Source organism: Littorina saxatilis, linkage group LG4 (assembly GCF_037325665.1).
Source record: "Littorina saxatilis isolate snail1 linkage group LG4, US_GU_Lsax_2.0, whole genome shotgun sequence".
In the NCBI taxonomy this organism is placed as follows: Eukaryota; Metazoa; Mollusca; class Gastropoda; order Littorinimorpha; family Littorinidae; genus Littorina; species Littorina saxatilis.
In genome coordinates, this window is record NC_090248.1 from 39,944,347 (window position 1) to 39,962,421 (window position 18,075).

At 39.6% G+C, this 18,075-nt stretch overlaps 3 protein-coding genes across 7 annotated transcripts in view; 1 reads left to right on the forward strand and 2 right to left on the reverse strand.

Annotated features, from left to right (window-relative positions):
* The window catches only part of LOC138964740 (ataxin-10-like), a 33,249-nt gene extending 31,881 nt beyond the window's left edge, over window positions 1-1,368 (reverse strand). The window contains exon 1 of the mRNA XM_070336780.1: window positions 1,162-1,368. Coding sequence (XP_070192881.1) covers window positions 1,162-1,286 — 125 coding nt within the window. The 5' untranslated portion in view covers window positions 1,287-1,368. The remainder of the gene's footprint in view (window positions 1-1,161) is intronic.
* The window catches only part of LOC138964735 (fibulin-1-like), a 285,783-nt gene that overhangs the window by 199,258 nt on the left and 68,450 nt on the right, over window positions 1-18,075 (reverse strand). For 4 of the 5 annotated variants that reach the window (XM_070336773.1, XM_070336774.1, XM_070336771.1 and 1 more), the window contains 2 exons: window positions 11,922-12,178; window positions 9,018-11,450 (listed from right to left, as the gene is read on the reverse strand). In XM_070336773.1, the coding sequence (XP_070192874.1) occupies window positions 11,305-11,450; window positions 11,922-12,178 (403 nt within the window). In that variant the 3' untranslated portion in view covers window positions 9,018-11,304. Of the gene's footprint in view, window positions 1-9,017; window positions 11,451-11,921; window positions 12,179-18,075 lie in introns of those variants that run through there. The other variant, XR_011455197.1, reaches the window with a different exon arrangement.
* Window positions 1,442-8,332, forward strand: LOC138964745 (3-hydroxyacyl-CoA dehydrogenase type-2-like). The gene is made up of 5 exons (XM_070336789.1): window positions 1,442-1,493; window positions 4,135-4,299; window positions 5,145-5,309; window positions 6,198-6,435; window positions 6,725-8,332. Exons 1-5 carry the CDS (start codon window positions 1,443-1,445, stop codon window positions 6,913-6,915), a joined length of 810 nt encoding a protein of 269 aa, XP_070192890.1. The 5' UTR covers window position 1,442; the 3' UTR covers window positions 6,916-8,332.

The following is an 18,075-nucleotide window of genomic DNA, read 5'->3' on the forward strand; positions in this document are numbered from 1 at the left end:
CATCCGAAATTGTGTCCCAAGCATGTCCTAAAAATACTCCACAACCTATGAAATTGAAAATCGCCAACCAAAAAAAGTATAAGCCTGGCACGGACACTCTTGTTGTAAAGAAGCATGCATGCCTCCACAAAAATGTGTATGCTTACAGTTACAAACTTAAAAATGTGTGACAGTTCAGGTCACAGTTCTATTATCAGCCGCCACAGACTTTCTGACTCACATATTGTGTGAAAAACATCCAGAGAAACAACCCTGATATTGATAACATAGCTTTGGCTGACACTGGGGTTTTGATTCAAACATACAATAATCAAGGCTGTCCATGTAACGGCCCCCCCAAAAGATACGGACGTAATCTACTCCTTGTTGTCAATTATCATTAAGTGATTAACCTCTCAATTCAACTTCTTTTTAATAAGATTGATGTTCAGAAAAGGGACTTGCTTGGGTAGACATGAAAAGGCTTAGTCGGGGAGGATTTGGGAGGGGGTCAAATGCAGTTGCGAAATATCTATAAGTAATTTGGAGATCAAAAATATGCTATATTTCATGTGTTTAAGAATAGTAGTCTATATTTAATAATTTAATGACAAAGTAGCGTTTTTATGCCAATTCCATTCCAGTCCCATCCCTGGATGTTGATCTAAAATGGCATCTGGACCTTTCCACACATAACGACAACAACAACAACAAAATTAGGTCCCCATAGTATACATCCACCATGTCATGTGCTGCCATGACTTATGCACTGGACCTAGCCTATGGAAAAAATTATGAATTTCAATTTCAACATTTCATTTTCAAAGTATCTTTCAAACAACATTCAGAAAGGCTCTGGAGTAACTTAAATGATAAGCAGAGCGAATACCATGCTGTAACACTCAATTTACAAGAAGTAGTTTCACTCAGTTTGCCTTAAAATTTGACACTGAGCCATTTTTCTACTCAGTATTCTCAGTAGTTTTTTTCTTCTGTGGTTGCTTCATTTTACACGTTTTTTTGGCATCGGTTCACATGGGTTACGAAAAACGTTTTCCTAAAACTCTATGAAAAAGTGAAAACTTCTCGAACAAACATATTCATAATGTATCATGAAAACTGCAAAAATTCCACGATGTGGTTAACCGTTTGCAGTTCTCAAGGCCTCTCATCGCGACTCACCTGGCATTTCCCAAACGTGGAGTTTGTTTCGAAATTGGGTACAGATCCGAAGTGGCAGCCCTGAAGTTGCCGACTTTCAGGTTTTCAAGACATTTACAAAGGTTTTCTTCGAACGTGATACTCATGATAAATGGATTTTTTCAATTTTAAGGCTAGAAAATGAAGTCTTTGTGCTCTGAAAAGTAAGTCGTCTGCCTTCACGTTGGGTCAACTTCCGCTGAGGGTTGAGCTGCGAGGTGACAAATGTTCTTATTTTTCATTGGTCGATTTTGCTCGAAAGTATGCACATGACCTTTAACCTGTTCAAAATGGCTTCTATCGGCACTGTCAAGGTGGGCATGACCTAGAAAAAGATTTATTGTGCTGTTCTGCTTTCATGACAGACTTTGAAAACAAAACTGATTGAAAGAAAGGGTCCTCTTCTTCTTTTTTACATGCCATATATGTTTGTTTTACAGCATGCAGTCAACTAAAGTGGGTTTGTCATGTGCCCAAATCTGACATAGACTTCATGGACCTTTGCACCGGATTTCTGGAAGCCAAGAAATATTTTAAATCACAAAACAATCTTGATAGTCACTGGCATCACGTAAAGGACTACTTATCTTTACTATATAAGCTTAAATATAACTATGCCTGTCCATTTTTCCTGCAATTTTGTGTGTGGATAAAGTGCCAGGGATGATGATTTTGTTTAAACTGAAGGCAATATATATCAATACTGAGACACACTGCATGGGTCACTTACACGAGGTCCGCTGTTGTTTATTATGTTGATCATACATGATTGTATTGACAAAGAAATAAAATGTTTGCAGGTGACAAATACATAAATATATGGCTGCTCAGAGGATACTTCACCATCAAATACCGATAAATCTTTATGGTCAGGAAAAAAGCAAAATTATGTCCCACCCGTAAAAAGAGTACGTTTGATCAACAATTGAAAGAACAGAAAGGAGACAGGATTTTATGGACAATGTAAATGGTCTAATTTAGCTGCATGTTGGCCAAAAGACAAGGCAGGAGTCTTCAAATGCAAAGTTTTAACTTCATTTCAAATTGGATTCTCAATATATGGTGATCGAAGGAGCAGTTTGATTTTCTTTTTATCAATTCCACATTCAGAAAGGGGGGGGGGGGGGGGGATAGATGAATAGATAGATTTTGTTTTGTTGTTTGATTTTGTTTTCAATTTTGTAAACCTTGATTTGTTTTTAGTTGTGGAAAAAGTTTGGTCAGTATGCAGGTGTGGGAATGTAGTAGCTAGACAGTCAAAATATAATCAGTTGAATTACCTTAAACCAGCACCCCGTTTCGCAGTGTAAAACGTCCCGTAACGTTTTACCACCGCGCCTATGAAACCCTTCGCCTTCCGTGAGCGTTCAGCGGCGCCACGAGACAGCTTTGCGAGGTAGTGCAGATGAGGCAAAAATGGCGGCCGTAGTGTTTTGGTTTCATTCCAACGATAAAACTTTCTTTGATACGACGGTTCTAGCGCATCAATTTCAACAATTAAGAAATGATGAAAAAGTATTTCAACTCTAGATCATTTTGAAGTTATACTATGACTGAAAATGTTTCTTATAACGATCTACAACTTTGTCATCCAAAATTTCTTCACTTGTAACCGATGCCTGTTTCGTCTGTCAAACCGGATCGCATCGCTCATGGGCTGACATTCGTCCGCCATCTTGAATCCGCCCGCACAAAAGCATGTCGTTTCCCAAGCACAGAAAGCGACTTTTGTGGGCGCTCTTAATTGTTAAGAAACGAGGTGCAGCATTATTTGTTGCTGCAGACCTGGGAACTCATACGATTTCGCCGTTGTTTGTACGCTTGATTGTGTAAAATATTATCAGTACGGTAGGTGGAAAACAATTACGATGAGAACAATTCTTAAGACTGTTTTTTTCTGTCTCTTTTAATAACTTGATAACTCTGCATTTGATCAATGATTGCAGCTTTTGTCATTACACATTAAAAAATTTATTTTATTTTTAAGGTATTGGTAAACTTAATTAAAGGTGCAACGGACGCTCGCGAAGCATGCTTGAATCATCGATGTTCAAATGTTGTGTGGAGTACACTTATTTTTCCAAAGATACACCAAGTTTGTTTGAGAATACTCCAAATACAAAACAGGGGTTCTCAGGTCTGTTGCTGCCTTTTTGAGATTACAATTTCTACCATAATAAAATCAAATGTTGATCGATACACAGTGATCAGGAGTCTTCAACTGAAAATAAAAATTAATTAGAAGAAGCAGTTCTAAGCAGAGCTGACAAGTTCAAACATTCCATCAGAAATTTGGGAGGGATTATGGTGGAAGACTTTAGCAACTTAATTAGTCTGGACTCTCAATCCTAAAGGAGAGGACTTCAGCGATCTAAGTTAGTGTTTCACAGGATTCATGACTGGAAGTGGAATCGGTTGGATGTTTCAGAATAATTTTTTGTGAGCACACGCACACACACACACACACAGACACACATATGCACAGAAGCCATTTGATACAGTCAAACCTGCCCTGGCGACCATTTCTCGAAAGTGACCAACTAGCTGCCCATAACGACGGTCGACCACGCAACAATTAAAATCTAAGACACGTTGTTCTTCCAGATATGATTCGCCTTAATTTCCATTGCGACCTCCTATAACAACCAGTTTTGGTCAGTCTCTTTGGGTGGTTGTTTAGTCAGGTTCAGCTGTAATTTTCAAGCTTAATCAAACCATATCCATGTTTGCATTGGTGGGATTCTTCCGGTATATGCCGGAAATCCCGATTCGATTATGGCCTTTTTTTCTCTTTTTTTGTGTGTGCTGTTGTTGTTAGTTCAGGTTGAGGTTCAGGATTCATGACATATTTCAGTCCCACATATGATGATAGCATTATTTGGATTGTAAGTTATAGTGTTTGTAACATAGTTTGTTCAATAATTAAGATCTTATTTGATTCATAACTTTGTTCAGGGAATGGTGGGTCTGGTGACCGGAGCTGCTTCAGGCTTGGGTCGGGCAACTGCCGAGCGTTTTGTCAGAGAAGGAGCAAAGGTCATCCTCTGCGACCTTCCCAGCTCAAGTGGTCAAGATGTCGCAAAGTCCCTGGGAGACAACTGTGTTTTTTCTCCGACTGACGTGAGTATTGCTAAGATTGGACTTGAAGTGATCAAACTAATTCGCAGGCTACTGCAAATTACTTGAAGAGTTACAGTACTGTACTTGGCATTGTGATTTGAATACAGTGAAAACCTCCCTTTTAAAGAGCTCCAATCCAAGATACCCCCCTCCCCCCCTTTTTTTAATTTTTTTTTTTTTTAATTTTTACTGTCATGCTTATCTTTTGTAATTGTTTTACGTTTGTATATATATATGTATTTAAGATTAAAATAGTCCCTCTCTGGGCGAGGGCTGGTTGAAAAGAAGCTCGTTTATATTGCTTATGCCACAACCCTCGTAAAATAAAATTTGATTTGATTTGATTTGATTTGATTTGATTAATCCCATTTCCCTTTTATGACCTTGTGTGTTCAGATTTTCCGTTCATAATCTCTGTAAATTTACCTCTATTTAAAGACTCGACCTGATTTTTCAGATTTTTTTTAAGGTCCTAAACAATTAGGAGTGGAGCGGGTCCACTGTATGCAGTAGTGGATTGTAGCAGGAAAATCCCGATGCTTCTCTGTTCATGGAGAGCGTTATAAACAGCTTTCTGTTGATTTTTAGACAAGAACAAATGTGTATCAATTTTTCTTTGAAATATATGCTTCATAATGAAAAGACACTTTATCAGTGAATGTTTGTGTTTGTCTGTGTGGGTGCAGATGTGCATGCATGTTTATGCGGTTTGATTATGATGACTTTTACAGAGGATCAAGTTCAGAAACTAGCTGATTTTTCAGTTCACACAACAGTTGATGAGATGACATTTCCTTCTTAATGGCAGATCTTTTGATCCATCTTTTTTCTTTTACCTCCAACAGGTGACATCAGAGGCAGACGTGAAGCAGGCCCTGGCTGTTGCACAAGAAAAGTTTGGTCGTCTGGATATGGCCATCAACTGTGCGGGGATTGGTGTGGCCTTCAAAACCTACAACTTCAACAAGGACAAACCACACAGTTTGGAGGATTTTGCCCGTGTCCTGACTGTAAGTCCTGTATGGTTGAATGTTCCTTGAGCTGGGGTGCAATATGAGTATTTGAACACACATTAATGCAGCGCAGGGATAATGGCAAAAATCAGCACAGAATAGGTCATTTGATCGAGTTTTCATAAAATAAGTGCGTCATTTTTAAAACTTAAAGAGTACGTTAGCCACTGCTACTCTTCAGCAGCAGTCGCCTGACAAACTCTGAACTAACTTGATCGATCTTTTCATTATTTAGTGTGAATGACCAGTAACTCATGCAGCATCCTAGACCTGTGAGTAAATATGTGTTGTTGGAGGGGAAGGGAATCTTTTTTCTCCAGATATGGTCAGTTTATTGTAAGTGAATTCATCAGGACATTCTAAATTTACAATGATTGAAGCGATGATACTAAATTTGCAGCAATCATCACTAGATTACATGTATCCTTACTTCCCCAATGCGTAAATGCGTAATCAGGCTGTAGGCTCTGCTGCTATGCATGTGAAATTCAATGAGTACAATGGCTTCCGTTTTAAGAGCACCAACACCCGCACCCACTCCTACCCCACCATCAAAAGAGAAAGAAAAGGAAGAGAGAGAGTCTCAAAATGGAGGTAAATTACTGACTTTATGATGACAAAACCTGAGAGAAAAAATTTCATAGAACAGAGAAAGTCATTATAGTGACAGCATTTTACTGCTCAGAGATTTTTGTTGGCTGAAATGATTTTCATTATTTTGATTGTGTGTGTGTGTGTGTGTGTGTGTGTGTGTGTGTGTGTGTGTGTGTGTGTGTGTGTGTGTGTGTGTGTGTGTGTGTGTGTGTGTGCTCACATCTGATTTTTTTTAAACTGTTTTCTTTTCATCGTTTCTTAATCATTTTCATGTCTTCAATTTCCCTGTAGGTTAATACTGTTGGCAGTTTCAACGTGATACGTCTTGCTGTTGGGTTGATGGGCAAAAATGAACCGAATGCAGACAAACAGCGTGGTGTAGTGGTTAACACAGCCAGCGTAGCAGCCTATGATGGTCAGATGGGACAAGCGGCGTACTCTGCCAGCAAAGGTGCCATAGTGGGTATGACACTCCCCATCGCCAGAGATCTTGCCAATCAGGGGATCCGTGTTTGCACAGTTGCTCCAGGTTTGTGGAAAGATGTGTGTGTGTGTGTGTGTGTGTGGGGGGGGGGGGGGGTTGTGAGTGTAAACCAAACCTAGTTGTAATTAATAAGATTCACCAGTTGCACCCCCATTTGACTTAAAACCATCATGGTTTGTTTTAGAATGTAAGTGTGTGTGTGTCTCTGTCTCAGAATGTTGTAGTATCAACATGTCCACAAAGTAACACCTGTTTCAAGCTCATGTTGTTGATGACACATTTCTGTTAAATATTCATTCGATACATATTTACAATACTGCTCTGTATTTTCCAGGTCTTTTTGATACACCATTGCTGGCGAGCCTACCCGAGAAGGTCAGGACATTCCTAGCAAGCACCGTTCCCAACCCCAGTCGTCTTGGACACCCGGATGAGTTCGCTCACCTTGTCCAATGCATCGTGGAGAATCCCATGATGAACGGAGAAGTGATAAGAGTGGATGGTGCTCTGCGTATGATGCCTTAGGTCTGGGAAAAAATATAGTACTGTGATGGCAAATCTGTTGGCTAAAATTTACCCTTACACGGTGTGAATGATTGTTAGGATCTATACTTTTCTGATATTTTTTTCCAGTGAAGATCAGCTGAGACAGAAGAGAGTGTACTTTTTGAATGAAAATAGGCTATTTTATATAATCATGTTTGATTTGTTATAGGATGCATCAATAAGTTTTGATGTTGCAATTAGTACAGTTGAACCTGACCTGGCGACCACCTCTTGCTAACGACCACCTGCCCATTGCCTCGATCCAGCCCAATAAAGAATACCTGACAACATTTTTCCCAATATGATTCACCTTACAACTTTTGGTTTGTCCCTTGGGTGGTCGTTATGGTGTTTATGTTCAACTGTAGTAATAACACTGCTAACATGCATTACAGAATCCCCGTAATTATGTGGACTTGGAGAAATTTAATTGTGACAGAAGAGAAAATTGATAGACCTGCAAGATGTGTTGAGTATTATGATTATGTACTTTGTAGAGGGATCAAGAATTTGTCATTGGACTGTGTGGCATATTAATTGTTCCATTCCAGTGCCATTTGTTTAGCATTCAGTTACTTTTCGTTGATGACACAACCATTTGCCTGCCAAACGGTTGTGTGACGTGTCTAGTGTGTTGGCGAAGTGTCTTGTGCTTGTCACTTCTCGCTTTCAGCCCTCACCGCTGGCTAGCGCCGTCTGTCCTTTTTAGGACAACGCGAAAAGAGAGCAGAATGTGTCAGTCTCTCCTGCCAGTATAATAACCTCTCCACAACAAGCCCTATGTAGTGCCTCCATCGCGGCGACAGACGTAAACTGGGTACCGCAAGGCCCCAGGCTAGACTACAAGGACTCGGAGGAGGTTGGCCCCTAGACGTGCGGCATGCAGGCCCACCGGTGTGTAGAAACGCCCTTGTGCCCACGAACCAACCCCCAGCTATGGGTCAAATAGCCGGGCAGGATAGGCTCGTCAACCCTGGCAGACAGCTATCCTAAGAGAAGACCACTCTGAATTCAAAACGAGGGTAGAGGAGGCTCATCATCCATGGAAGGAAACTCGTCTAGGAGAAGGAAAACTCCGAAATGAAACCCACGCAGTCCCTCGAAGACGGAACGGCACTGGCCTTTTTAGGCAGGGAGCAGACCGGGTGCCTACGCTACTTTCAACAAATGGTTGTGTCATCAACGAAGTTACTTTTCAAAACCATGTATATATCATTTTGATTGATGTGAATTCATTACTTACAGATTTAGTAAGCTGCGATAAAAGTACTGAAAGTTTGTTTCTTTTAACATAATGTATGAGATTGATGAACAACATTACATCTACGACTCTCTTATGTGAGATTATTTGTTCAATCATAACAAGAAACCATGTAGAATAAAAGTGATTATGCTAGTCATGTATCATCTTTTTTGAGCGCAAAAGATTGTCATGCTGTTTTCAAGATTTTAGCTTGTACGTGTACCGTTATTTTGGGGTCAGGACACTTGTGGAACTTGTGTGTACCAAGCTTCTCTTTTGATCTTGAAAAGTCGGCACTCAGAAAGAGATTGGCATTGGCAGTCGGCTTTATACTGAAACTTATTTCAACTTGCAGACACAATTTGCCGTCGTTTTAGCAGATCTGCTGAACTTATTTTAAGATAGAGGAAGGCGATGCCAAAAACTACCATAAAAAGACAATGTTCAGAAATAACTCTGTCGGGTGTGAATGGGTTGTGATTGGGTAAGTACCCTGCTTTTCTGGGGACAAATAGTTGACATGTGGTTCTTGTAGAGGTGCTTGAAACAAACCCCTCGCTAGTGACTGCCAGGCCTTTAATGTCATGTGATGTTATCTGTCCCTGAAAAACCAAGGGTACTCATTCTTTCATAATCCACACAAACCCGACAGAGTTATTTCCCGTATTCATCCATTGCTTAAACTTCTGAGGTCTTGACAGCAAATTGATCAAAGAAAAAAAAATTACTATTATTAGCAACTTCCCTTGCACAAGGCAATAGAAACAATTCAGCAACATTTTGCAATAAAGCAGGTTAATTACATCACAAGGACAACTATGGACAAAAAGGTGGATAGTACATTTTCATGACATTTTATTTATGGCACAGACGTTTTCTGTCATTTATCACACCATAGTACTGCAGGCCAATCTCTGTGCAGAGTTTGTCAACTGTTACATTGTTCAACATGCACTGTCTCCTCTGTTCTTGCTCTTCGTATTTTTCAGCACACATCAGTTTTCACAACACCCAAAACAGTTTTGATGGATCAGCTAGCTAATTTACACCGTATATTTACAAGAACAGACACATGTAACACAGTAAAATACATGTAGTTCTAGTTGTTGCCAGGTTGTCACACGTACACATATCATTAGAGCACATACAGTAAGATTATCTCAAGCCTCAAGGCAAGTTTCAATGTACATAGTACAAACATGAACTTCTTGACACAACAATAAAATGAGACTTTAAACACTAATAGCACTGTTGGTGTCACATTGCACACAGCCCTTAAAACTATTAATTGTGCGAGACTAGTTAAAAAAAACAAAAACGATTAAACACACAGAGTGAAGAGTAAACCTAACATTCACTATTCACCCTCCCCACTTAACACCATCAACTGAAAGGAACAAGATATCATCATGGACATTTAACTCTAAATCTGTCCTGTTCCATGATTACACTGCAGAAGGTTGTACCAAACATATCTATAGTGCCTTGACAACTGCAGAAGTACACATTTTTTCCATCTTGTTCATTTCCTTTCCAATACAATGTGTAGATCTTATGGTCACAAAAACAAAAACAATTTGATGGTAAAACAATGCATCTAAGTTAACTAAGTGCAACCATAGACCATTTATCCTGGACCGCCCTCTCCGCTCTTTCTCTCTATTACGAGGTAGCGGCCTCTCGCATTTAGGAACCTACGCTTACATGGCCTTTCAGAAATCAGGGGGATGTCATATCCGGTGTCGATTGTAAACATGGACGAAGTTGCCGAGGTAAGTTCTGAAAATGCTAAAATAAACTCAGCTAAAGTGCATATGGAACATGTTTTTCGATGAGTTTTGTTAAGTTTAGTTTTGAGTTTTGGAAAATCCAGTTCATTGTCACCTAGCTCCCATTGTCACAAATAACTGGAGCGTGCTTTCTTTTCACTGTCTTCGAATTGCTGGCCTTTCGAACCGGACTCTGAGTGCCCCTGAAAGTCGAGCGTCGTAACCTCGAAGGGTCACGTGACGAGTTGGCGGTCCAGGCTATTTGGTCTATGGTGCAACCAATTAAACAATAGTTCGTATTTGTCTATTCTTTGGTCTAGCCACTGGGCCGACATATGTCTTGAATTTTGTGGCTGGGCATTTAACAGGCAATCACTCGGTAAGCCTTGAAAACACATTTCACTGTAGTGGAACCCCCCCTTTTAGGAGCCTTTGTGCTAAGAATCCCCGGCCCAACCCCAACCCCCTTTCAACACCTTACTTGTACAGATTTTCTCTTCAAACCCTTTGTAAATTTAGCCCACCCTCCCTTTTCTAAGACCTCATTTTTGGCTCACGTAAGTGTAGCCTATGCGATGCTAACTTTTGTCTGTCTGTGCGTGCGTGCGTGCGTGTGTGATAGAAACTTTAACATTTGACTGAACACCGAAATACTAATTTTACCGGGTTATTATCCAAGCAACAGCTTCAAAATATTGAAGCAATGATCAACATTTCGTCGGCACGTATGTAGATAAAGTGTGTATGCAAAGAAAACGGGTGGTGGTGGGTTTTTTTTTTGGGGGGGGGGTTGACTGGTTTGTGTTGTGTGTGGTATGTAGACCAGGTCAGGGGTCAAGGTTAGGTCAGATCGCGTGAAGGATTGTGGTATAGATTCACTTTTCAGTTCTAACCGAGCTGCATTCGCCGATTCAGGGAAGACGATTTCACATTGTTCGGTTTCGTAGCGGCTCCAGAAAAAATAGATAAAGAAGATACCAAAAAAGATTTCCTACAGGTTGATCTGCACAGAGTGTTTTCAGTGTCTGCGCGAGGAAGCGCTGTCGAAAGGGCATTTTCGATCTCAGTGGCAGTCGTGTCCCCGTAAGTAGGCTACAGACAGACAGATCTAGATCTAGCGTCTCCCACTCTTGCACCGTGTCTATGCTTACTGTGTGTGTGTATGTGTGACGGAGTGATTGAGTTTGTGTTACTGTTTGTCGATTTCTTACGGGAGCCTTGAAGGCTTTGCCTCTTGTTTTCAGATGTTTTGTGGCCTTACAAGGGGGGGCACCACTGTATATTGCTACTTTCTCAGTATTTCCTCCAGAAATAGAAACATCAACAACCGACGTCCCAGCTTTCATGTGTAAAAGTTTACAGGTGATAGTCGGACACGTAGACCTTGACATGCGTGATGTGTCTGGAGATGATGACCCTTCCGGAAAAATCTCTGTTCTGGAGATCCAAGGTCACAGTGTACTCTGCAGGCCCTGTCACAGGTTTAGCCAGACGGAGAGCCGCTGAAACAACAGATGCATCTGTTTTGAAGAGTTAAAGCACAGGAAAAATGCATATGTTTTGCTTTTTACCGTTCTAGTAATTTTGCGGTGTATTTGGGTTAAAAGAAAGAAATGTAGAAACTGAAACAAAAGTTTTATTTTTTTCATTCCTTTGGTACTAAAGTCAAGATCAAAAGCAAAAATATAAAAATAACAACAAAAATATACATATACACCTCCCTCGAGAAAATATAATCAAGAATCTCAAAGTTCACTCAAAATTATAGTTAAACCTTTTGCAAATCAAAGACTTTGAGATTAAACGGAAAGTTTCATTAATCAAGACTATAGGAGTCACTAAAATGAATGGTTTGAAAAACTGACAGTGCAAATAGGGACCAAGTTACTATACGGCCCTCTTCCTAAAAAAATATAAAATAAAATAAATTAAAAAAATTAAACCAAGTGCATTCCGTATCCACAAATCCTTACCCTGATCACCATTCACAACAGCGTCAAACAGACCCTCTTCATTTCCCTCAATAATGCGCAGATGCAAGTTAGGATAGATTGAGTATGACACCGTTTTGATGTTGAGCAAAGTCATCGGTGCCGTCACAAACTCCATCGTCGGTATGGAGAGAAACTGCCAGGCCACAGTCTTAGTCTTGTTGCGTAAGCAGTTTGTGTCGCTGGCATCGCATTGCATCCGACCGCAGACAACGCCGTCTTCTTCAGCTACAAACTCTCTGCAAGAGACGTGAACTATGTAAAAGTTTTGAGTTAGACGACTATTGATCTTTTATGTCCTCACAGGCCTCTGAACCCTATGAATGCAGCATAGCTGCCAACCTTACCGGATTTTCCGGGAATCTCCCAAATTTTACAACTTCTCCCTGCTCATATTCAAGACTAAACGGTCCCCCTGGACCCCCTGGATTTTGACTTCAGAAGGTTGGCAGCTATGTGGCATTAACTGATGACGTACTAAAAGAAAATCTCAAACAAATTAGGCAGAGTGCTGTTTAGACTTATAGATCTGATAAACAAAATTCGGTCGTTCATTCCAATGCTTGTTATTCTCTCAGGTGCCAGGAGAGTGGTTCAGAATAACTCTCGCTTACTCTATTATACATGTAATAAGCATTTAGTGCGCTTACTTCCCTTTTATTATCATGATGATGCGCTTACACCACTCAGTATAAGTGAGTTGAGGATCTGTTGTACTTGAAATGAATGCGACTGAAATTAGTACCTTTTTCATGTGTTCCTGCCAGGTTGTTTTTGTTACCACATTATTTGATAGTATGAAAGCCAAAATCAATGTGCTTTAAATAACTGTTTCTGATTATTATATTAACGACGATGTGAAGGAAGAATTTGTGTATATCTAATGACGATAGAATATCAGCACCCACCCATTTGTTTAACACCCATTTGTTTAACACCCATTTGTTTATTTGTTTAACACCCATTTGTTTAACACCCATTTGTTTAACACCCATTTGTTTAACACCCATTTGTTTTACTAACCTGCTCCCCTAACTCCTAAACAAGCCAAATATAAATGATGATAAACAAACTAAAAGAAATCAAAAAGCATCAGTAAAGGGAAGTTTAATACAAAACCTTTTTCAAAGAGCAAGGAAAATGTACTTACCATTTTTTTCACAATGTGGTGTCTTTTGTTTAGGTGTAAGCATGGTGTATGCATGTTATAAAATTGACACACAACAAAATATTGCAAACACAACTTCATACAGGCCACACAAAATTAAACCAGAAACAAGTCGCGTGAAGCGATATTACTACATTTAGTTAACCTTTCTAACTCGCAGAATAAAATTGACCTCATCCCATTTTTACATTAAAATAATTATACTCAATAGCTGTGTTAATTTCATTTCCCAGGGGTCGCGATTAGGCACAGAGAGTGACAAGCCAGTATAGCACAGTAATGTACGTATAAGCGCTTCACAGGAAAGCGCGCTTTTCTCTATTCTTTTTAACTTCCAAATCCACACATATCATATCTATATTTTGTTGAATTCAGGTAATGATAAAGAATAAAATGAAATAAGTTTTGGATCGATTACTCAAATTTTAATTTCAATCAGAGTTTTCAGGTTTTTTTAATGACCAAACTCATCAATTAATTTTTAAGCTTCCAAGCTGAAATGCAATCCCAAAGTCCGGGCTTCGCCGAAGATTGCTAAACAAAAATTGCAACCAATTTAATCAAAAAAGAGGGTGTGACAGTGCCGCCTCAACTGTCACAAAAAGCCGGATATGATGTCATCAAAGACATTCATCAACAGCAAAAAAAGAAAAAAGTCTGGGTATATCATGTACATTTTCATGAAGATCAGTCCAGTAGTTTTCTCTGAATCGCTCCACACACACACACACACACACACACACACACACACACACACACCACAACCCTCGTCTCGATTCTTCGTCTATGTTAAAGCATTTAGTCAAAACTTGACTAAATGCAAAAAGAGTACCAAGGAGGAGAAACCTGAAAGAAGTCAATGTCATTTGCGGGCATCAGCCAATTATATTTATTAATCAACATCATGGTAAAACATGCCATTTCAGCAGTATTTTATATCTTAAAAGTGTTCATAACAGACCAGCATAGATTAATACAGCTGCATTGTTATTTGACTGAACTAGTTGTGTCCCTTCTTTTGAATCTTAGGCAAATGACAGGTATACTGCTATTTCACATAAGCAAAACATTATGTTCTCGTTTTTAGGATAATTTAAGTTATTGAGACATCCCAGTGCACTAAGGGATTTATAGAGCAAATCGAGAAAATTCATTATTGAACGAAGCGCATAGCGCTGAGTTCAATAATTATTTTCGAGATTTGCTCTATAAATCCCTTAGTGCACTGGGATTGTTTCAATAACGATATTGTCAGTACCGCCATAGAAAAAAGAAGATTCAAAACGCACATTTTGCAATGCGCATTTGAATAGGCATAACTGTGTGGTCAGGTCGTGCACAGTAAAGATCTACTTTTGTGTGGGGTGTCTCAAGTGTGTCGTGCTTTCGTCACACGCATTTTAATTTCTGTTGGTAAATTCCAGTGTAGCGTTAATCTGAACAGTGATGATCTTTCAGAGAGACCTCATTTGAACTCGGAGAAAGGCTCTTCATTATTTGCGATTCGAAACCTCCAGTCGAGCTTCGACGGATTGACTATGCGGAGTGACTCCCCTTGAATTGACTCAAAGCGGGACTCGACGGTTCGCACATTTTCAAAACAAATGTGGCATATTTCTCGTGTTCTATCTTCACTCATCGGGGAGTCTGATACTAAATATGAACGGTAAGAATGCTCTGAACCCTACACGTATTATATCCCCATCGTTTTTTCGTTCACATTTGCCCAACATGTTAATTTGCTGAGCGGGGTTAATGTCGTCTGCTAGGCTACCTGCCAACCTGGGCAATGGAACGACTGCAGTCTGCACTGAGTCTGTACGCATGAGGCAGGCTGCTAATAAATCTTATATATGGTAAGAACGTTCTGAACCTTACACGTTTTCGATTACGATTGTTCTTGCTTTGAAATAATAATTCTGAAACCATTCATTTACTGAACTGATGTAGTCGTATTTCTGTGTTGTCTGCTACAGAGTCGATCGAGTCAGTCTTCCAAACTGGTCTAGCTGGTACGTTATCGGAATAACACTTGTGTTTTCTGTTAGCCGCTGGGAATTGTATACTAACTCATCATTTGGTAATGTGGATGATAAGCTACATGCCACTAACACGGCATATGAGAAGAATCTATGCAAGTCGGCGAAAATTAGATGAAACACAGCGGCTTCTATTTTTTTAGATCACTGGCACTGGCACAGGCACATGCAATCTGTCAGAAAAAAACCCACTTCTGCTTTAATTGAGAAGCAGGGAATTTATGGTCATTTGGTATTGTGGAGAATATAAGCTACATGTCATTAATTAATTCTGAGGATGAGAGCACAGTCTTGCTTAGGCAAAGGGCACAAGAATACGCTCTGTGGAAAAGTTAGCGCACTCCAAGAGTGCGCTAACAGTTTTAGCGCATCGCCATTAGCCAATCAACTGGTTCACATCAGTCATGTGACACCAGTACTTACTGACAATTACTATTATGATATATCAGTCTTAAAAAAAGGTTTACAGAATAACAAAGTAAGTGCAATATTCATAGTCAAATGTTTACTTAACCGTGACTTTAAAAAAGAAAATGCAATATTTATAATGGTCATGTTTATTTAACCAAGTTTACTATCTTGACAACTTAGCTTATATCACAGTGACTTTTAGATGAACTGACCAGTACCCTTGAAAGCAGCATTCGTCACTGCTGGATTTCATGATGCATTTATGCAGGACTGGGTGGCCGAGTGGTAACGCACTTGCGCTCGGAATCGAGAGGTTGCGTGTTCGACCCTGGGTCGGGCCGCTATTTTCTCCCCCCTTTCCTAACCTAGATGGTGGGTTCAAGTGCTAGTCTTTCGGATGAGACGAAAAACCGAGGTCCCTTCGTGTACACTACATTGGGGTGTGCACGTTAAAGATCCCCCGATTGACAAAAGGGTCTTTCCTGGCAAAATTGTATAGGCATAGATAAAAATGTCCATCAAATACCCGTGTGACTTGGAATAAAGGCCGCGAAAGGTGAACATTCGCCTAACAGGCTTGAGGTTTGCTGGTCGATGTGAATGCGTGATATATTGTGTAAAAAATTCCATCTCACACGGCATAAAGCGCTTTGAACTTCGGATAAGGCGCTATATAAATAAAGAGAATAATAAAAAAAAAAAATAAAAAAAAAATGTACAATAGGAAACTCTGTTAGAATTCCTGAATTCGCGTGCAGTATGTCGTTATTACAAGTAATTTATTTTAGCTGTGTTTTCTTTCATTTAGTTATTGATATAAAACTTTTCTTAAATTAAAAGTGCAAACCATACTCAACATTTTTAAGAAATACCAAAACAGCTCAAATAACATCAAATTCTACCGATGTCGCAAAGCATCACGTGACTATCAGCGAGATCGGTGAAACGCTTACAGGAACTCCCACCTGTGGGATTTCCTGTAGAGAAAGGGAGAATGTACGTTCTGGCTCACCGATTCCGACAGACCCTAAATATTAACGCAAAATAGGCTTCTGGACTAAACTTTTACTAAAATGAAACATGCGACAAAATCAGAAAAATACTGCATAAATCCATACAAAAAAAATACAGTAAAGTAAGGTTGTTTTGAACCAATGCCGGGTCTGTCGGAATCAGTAACCCAGAACGTACATTCTCCCTTTCTCTCTGTGCAACGCTAAATTTAGTTTCCATTGAAATATTAACTAGTTGCAGCCAGCGTGCGTATTGATCCAATCTGCCATAACTACCGTATTGATCTGGTAAAAACAAACAGCAAGCCTGTCTTCTATATTCCTCCAATGGCAAGACAAGATTAAATCATGTGATAGCAACAGTTACGTCACGTCCGCCCAACACTTGGTATTGATTGTAACATAGCCTGGTGATTTTGTCATTTCATTCCGGACTCGCCTGCCGTGCGGTTGTGTTTTCTGTGAGAGAAGTGTTTTTACTGTCACTATATTTGCTAAATATTTATGTCTCAAGATAGCATTTCTGAAGAATTAGAGAGAGAAATTCTTGAATCACAAGTTGCTCATCAAAATCTATTAGATTTTTCAACACAGTCATCAACTTTAATTTTACATTCACCAACTATGGATATACCGGAATCATTGAGTGAATGGAATTCTGAGCAGTTTTTAACTATTGAAGAGCACCTCAGTTACCTCAACAATTTTGTTGAAGTATTATCGCAAATGAAAAATGAAGGGCCATCTCCGAGTGGAAAACTACCTAAATTTCCTTCACGCCCAAAACGGAAACTTTCAGATTTGTATGGAGGAAAACCAAAGAAAACCAAAACAACAATGACGTTCAATGAACTCCACGAATATTTAAAGTCAAAAATTGTTGATGTAAGCATGAAAGTTAGGAAGGAAGTGTTCTTTTTTAATCCGGAAGATATCACATCATCAGCAAGTGCCATTGAAAAGTTAGTTGAGGGATATAGACACATACAAAGACAGGAGGCAACTTCAATGGGCTTCAATTTGCAATATGGAATGGTTCTAGAAATCGCATTTAAGTTTTATGAAGCAGAACAAGGCATTCATAATGAGACCTGGGATGGCTGGTTGGAAAGAAACGTTAAAATTTCTTCTACGTATGCACGGAGATTGAGGGAGATTGCCCGTTTACTATTTCCATACAGAGCCAAATTCAGCACAGTTGGGATGTCTTTTTATGAAGTCTTCAACATGAGAAAAGAACTCAAAACCATGTTTGAAAAGAATGAGGATATCAGGCTTTATTGGGCTGAGAAAGTGACGTCAATGGTTCCAAATATACATCAACAGCAATCACAAGAGTAGGAAAAAAGAGTTAGAGCTAACACTGCAATCAGGTCACGCAACTGCCAGTTGCGCCAAAATAGGTCAACACCCTGCTTCGCTTCGCTTCGCTTCGCTTCGCTTCAAAGGCTGCCTTCGGGCGGCCGCCGAGTGCACTTTATGCAAATGACTTGTTTATTGATTCA

Coding starts and splice junctions, on each gene's coding strand:
- LOC138964745 (XM_070336789.1), top strand. CDS start 1,443: ATGCACATGACCTTTAACCTGTTCAAAATGGCTTCTATCGGCACTGTC. Junction 1,494..4,134: donor CTTCTATCGGCACTGTCAAG/GTGGGCATGACC, acceptor AACTTTGTTCAG/GGAATGGTGGGTCTGGTGAC. Junction 5,310..6,197: donor ATTTTGCCCGTGTCCTGACT/GTAAGTCCTGTA, acceptor ATTTCCCTGTAG/GTTAATACTGTTGGCAGTTT.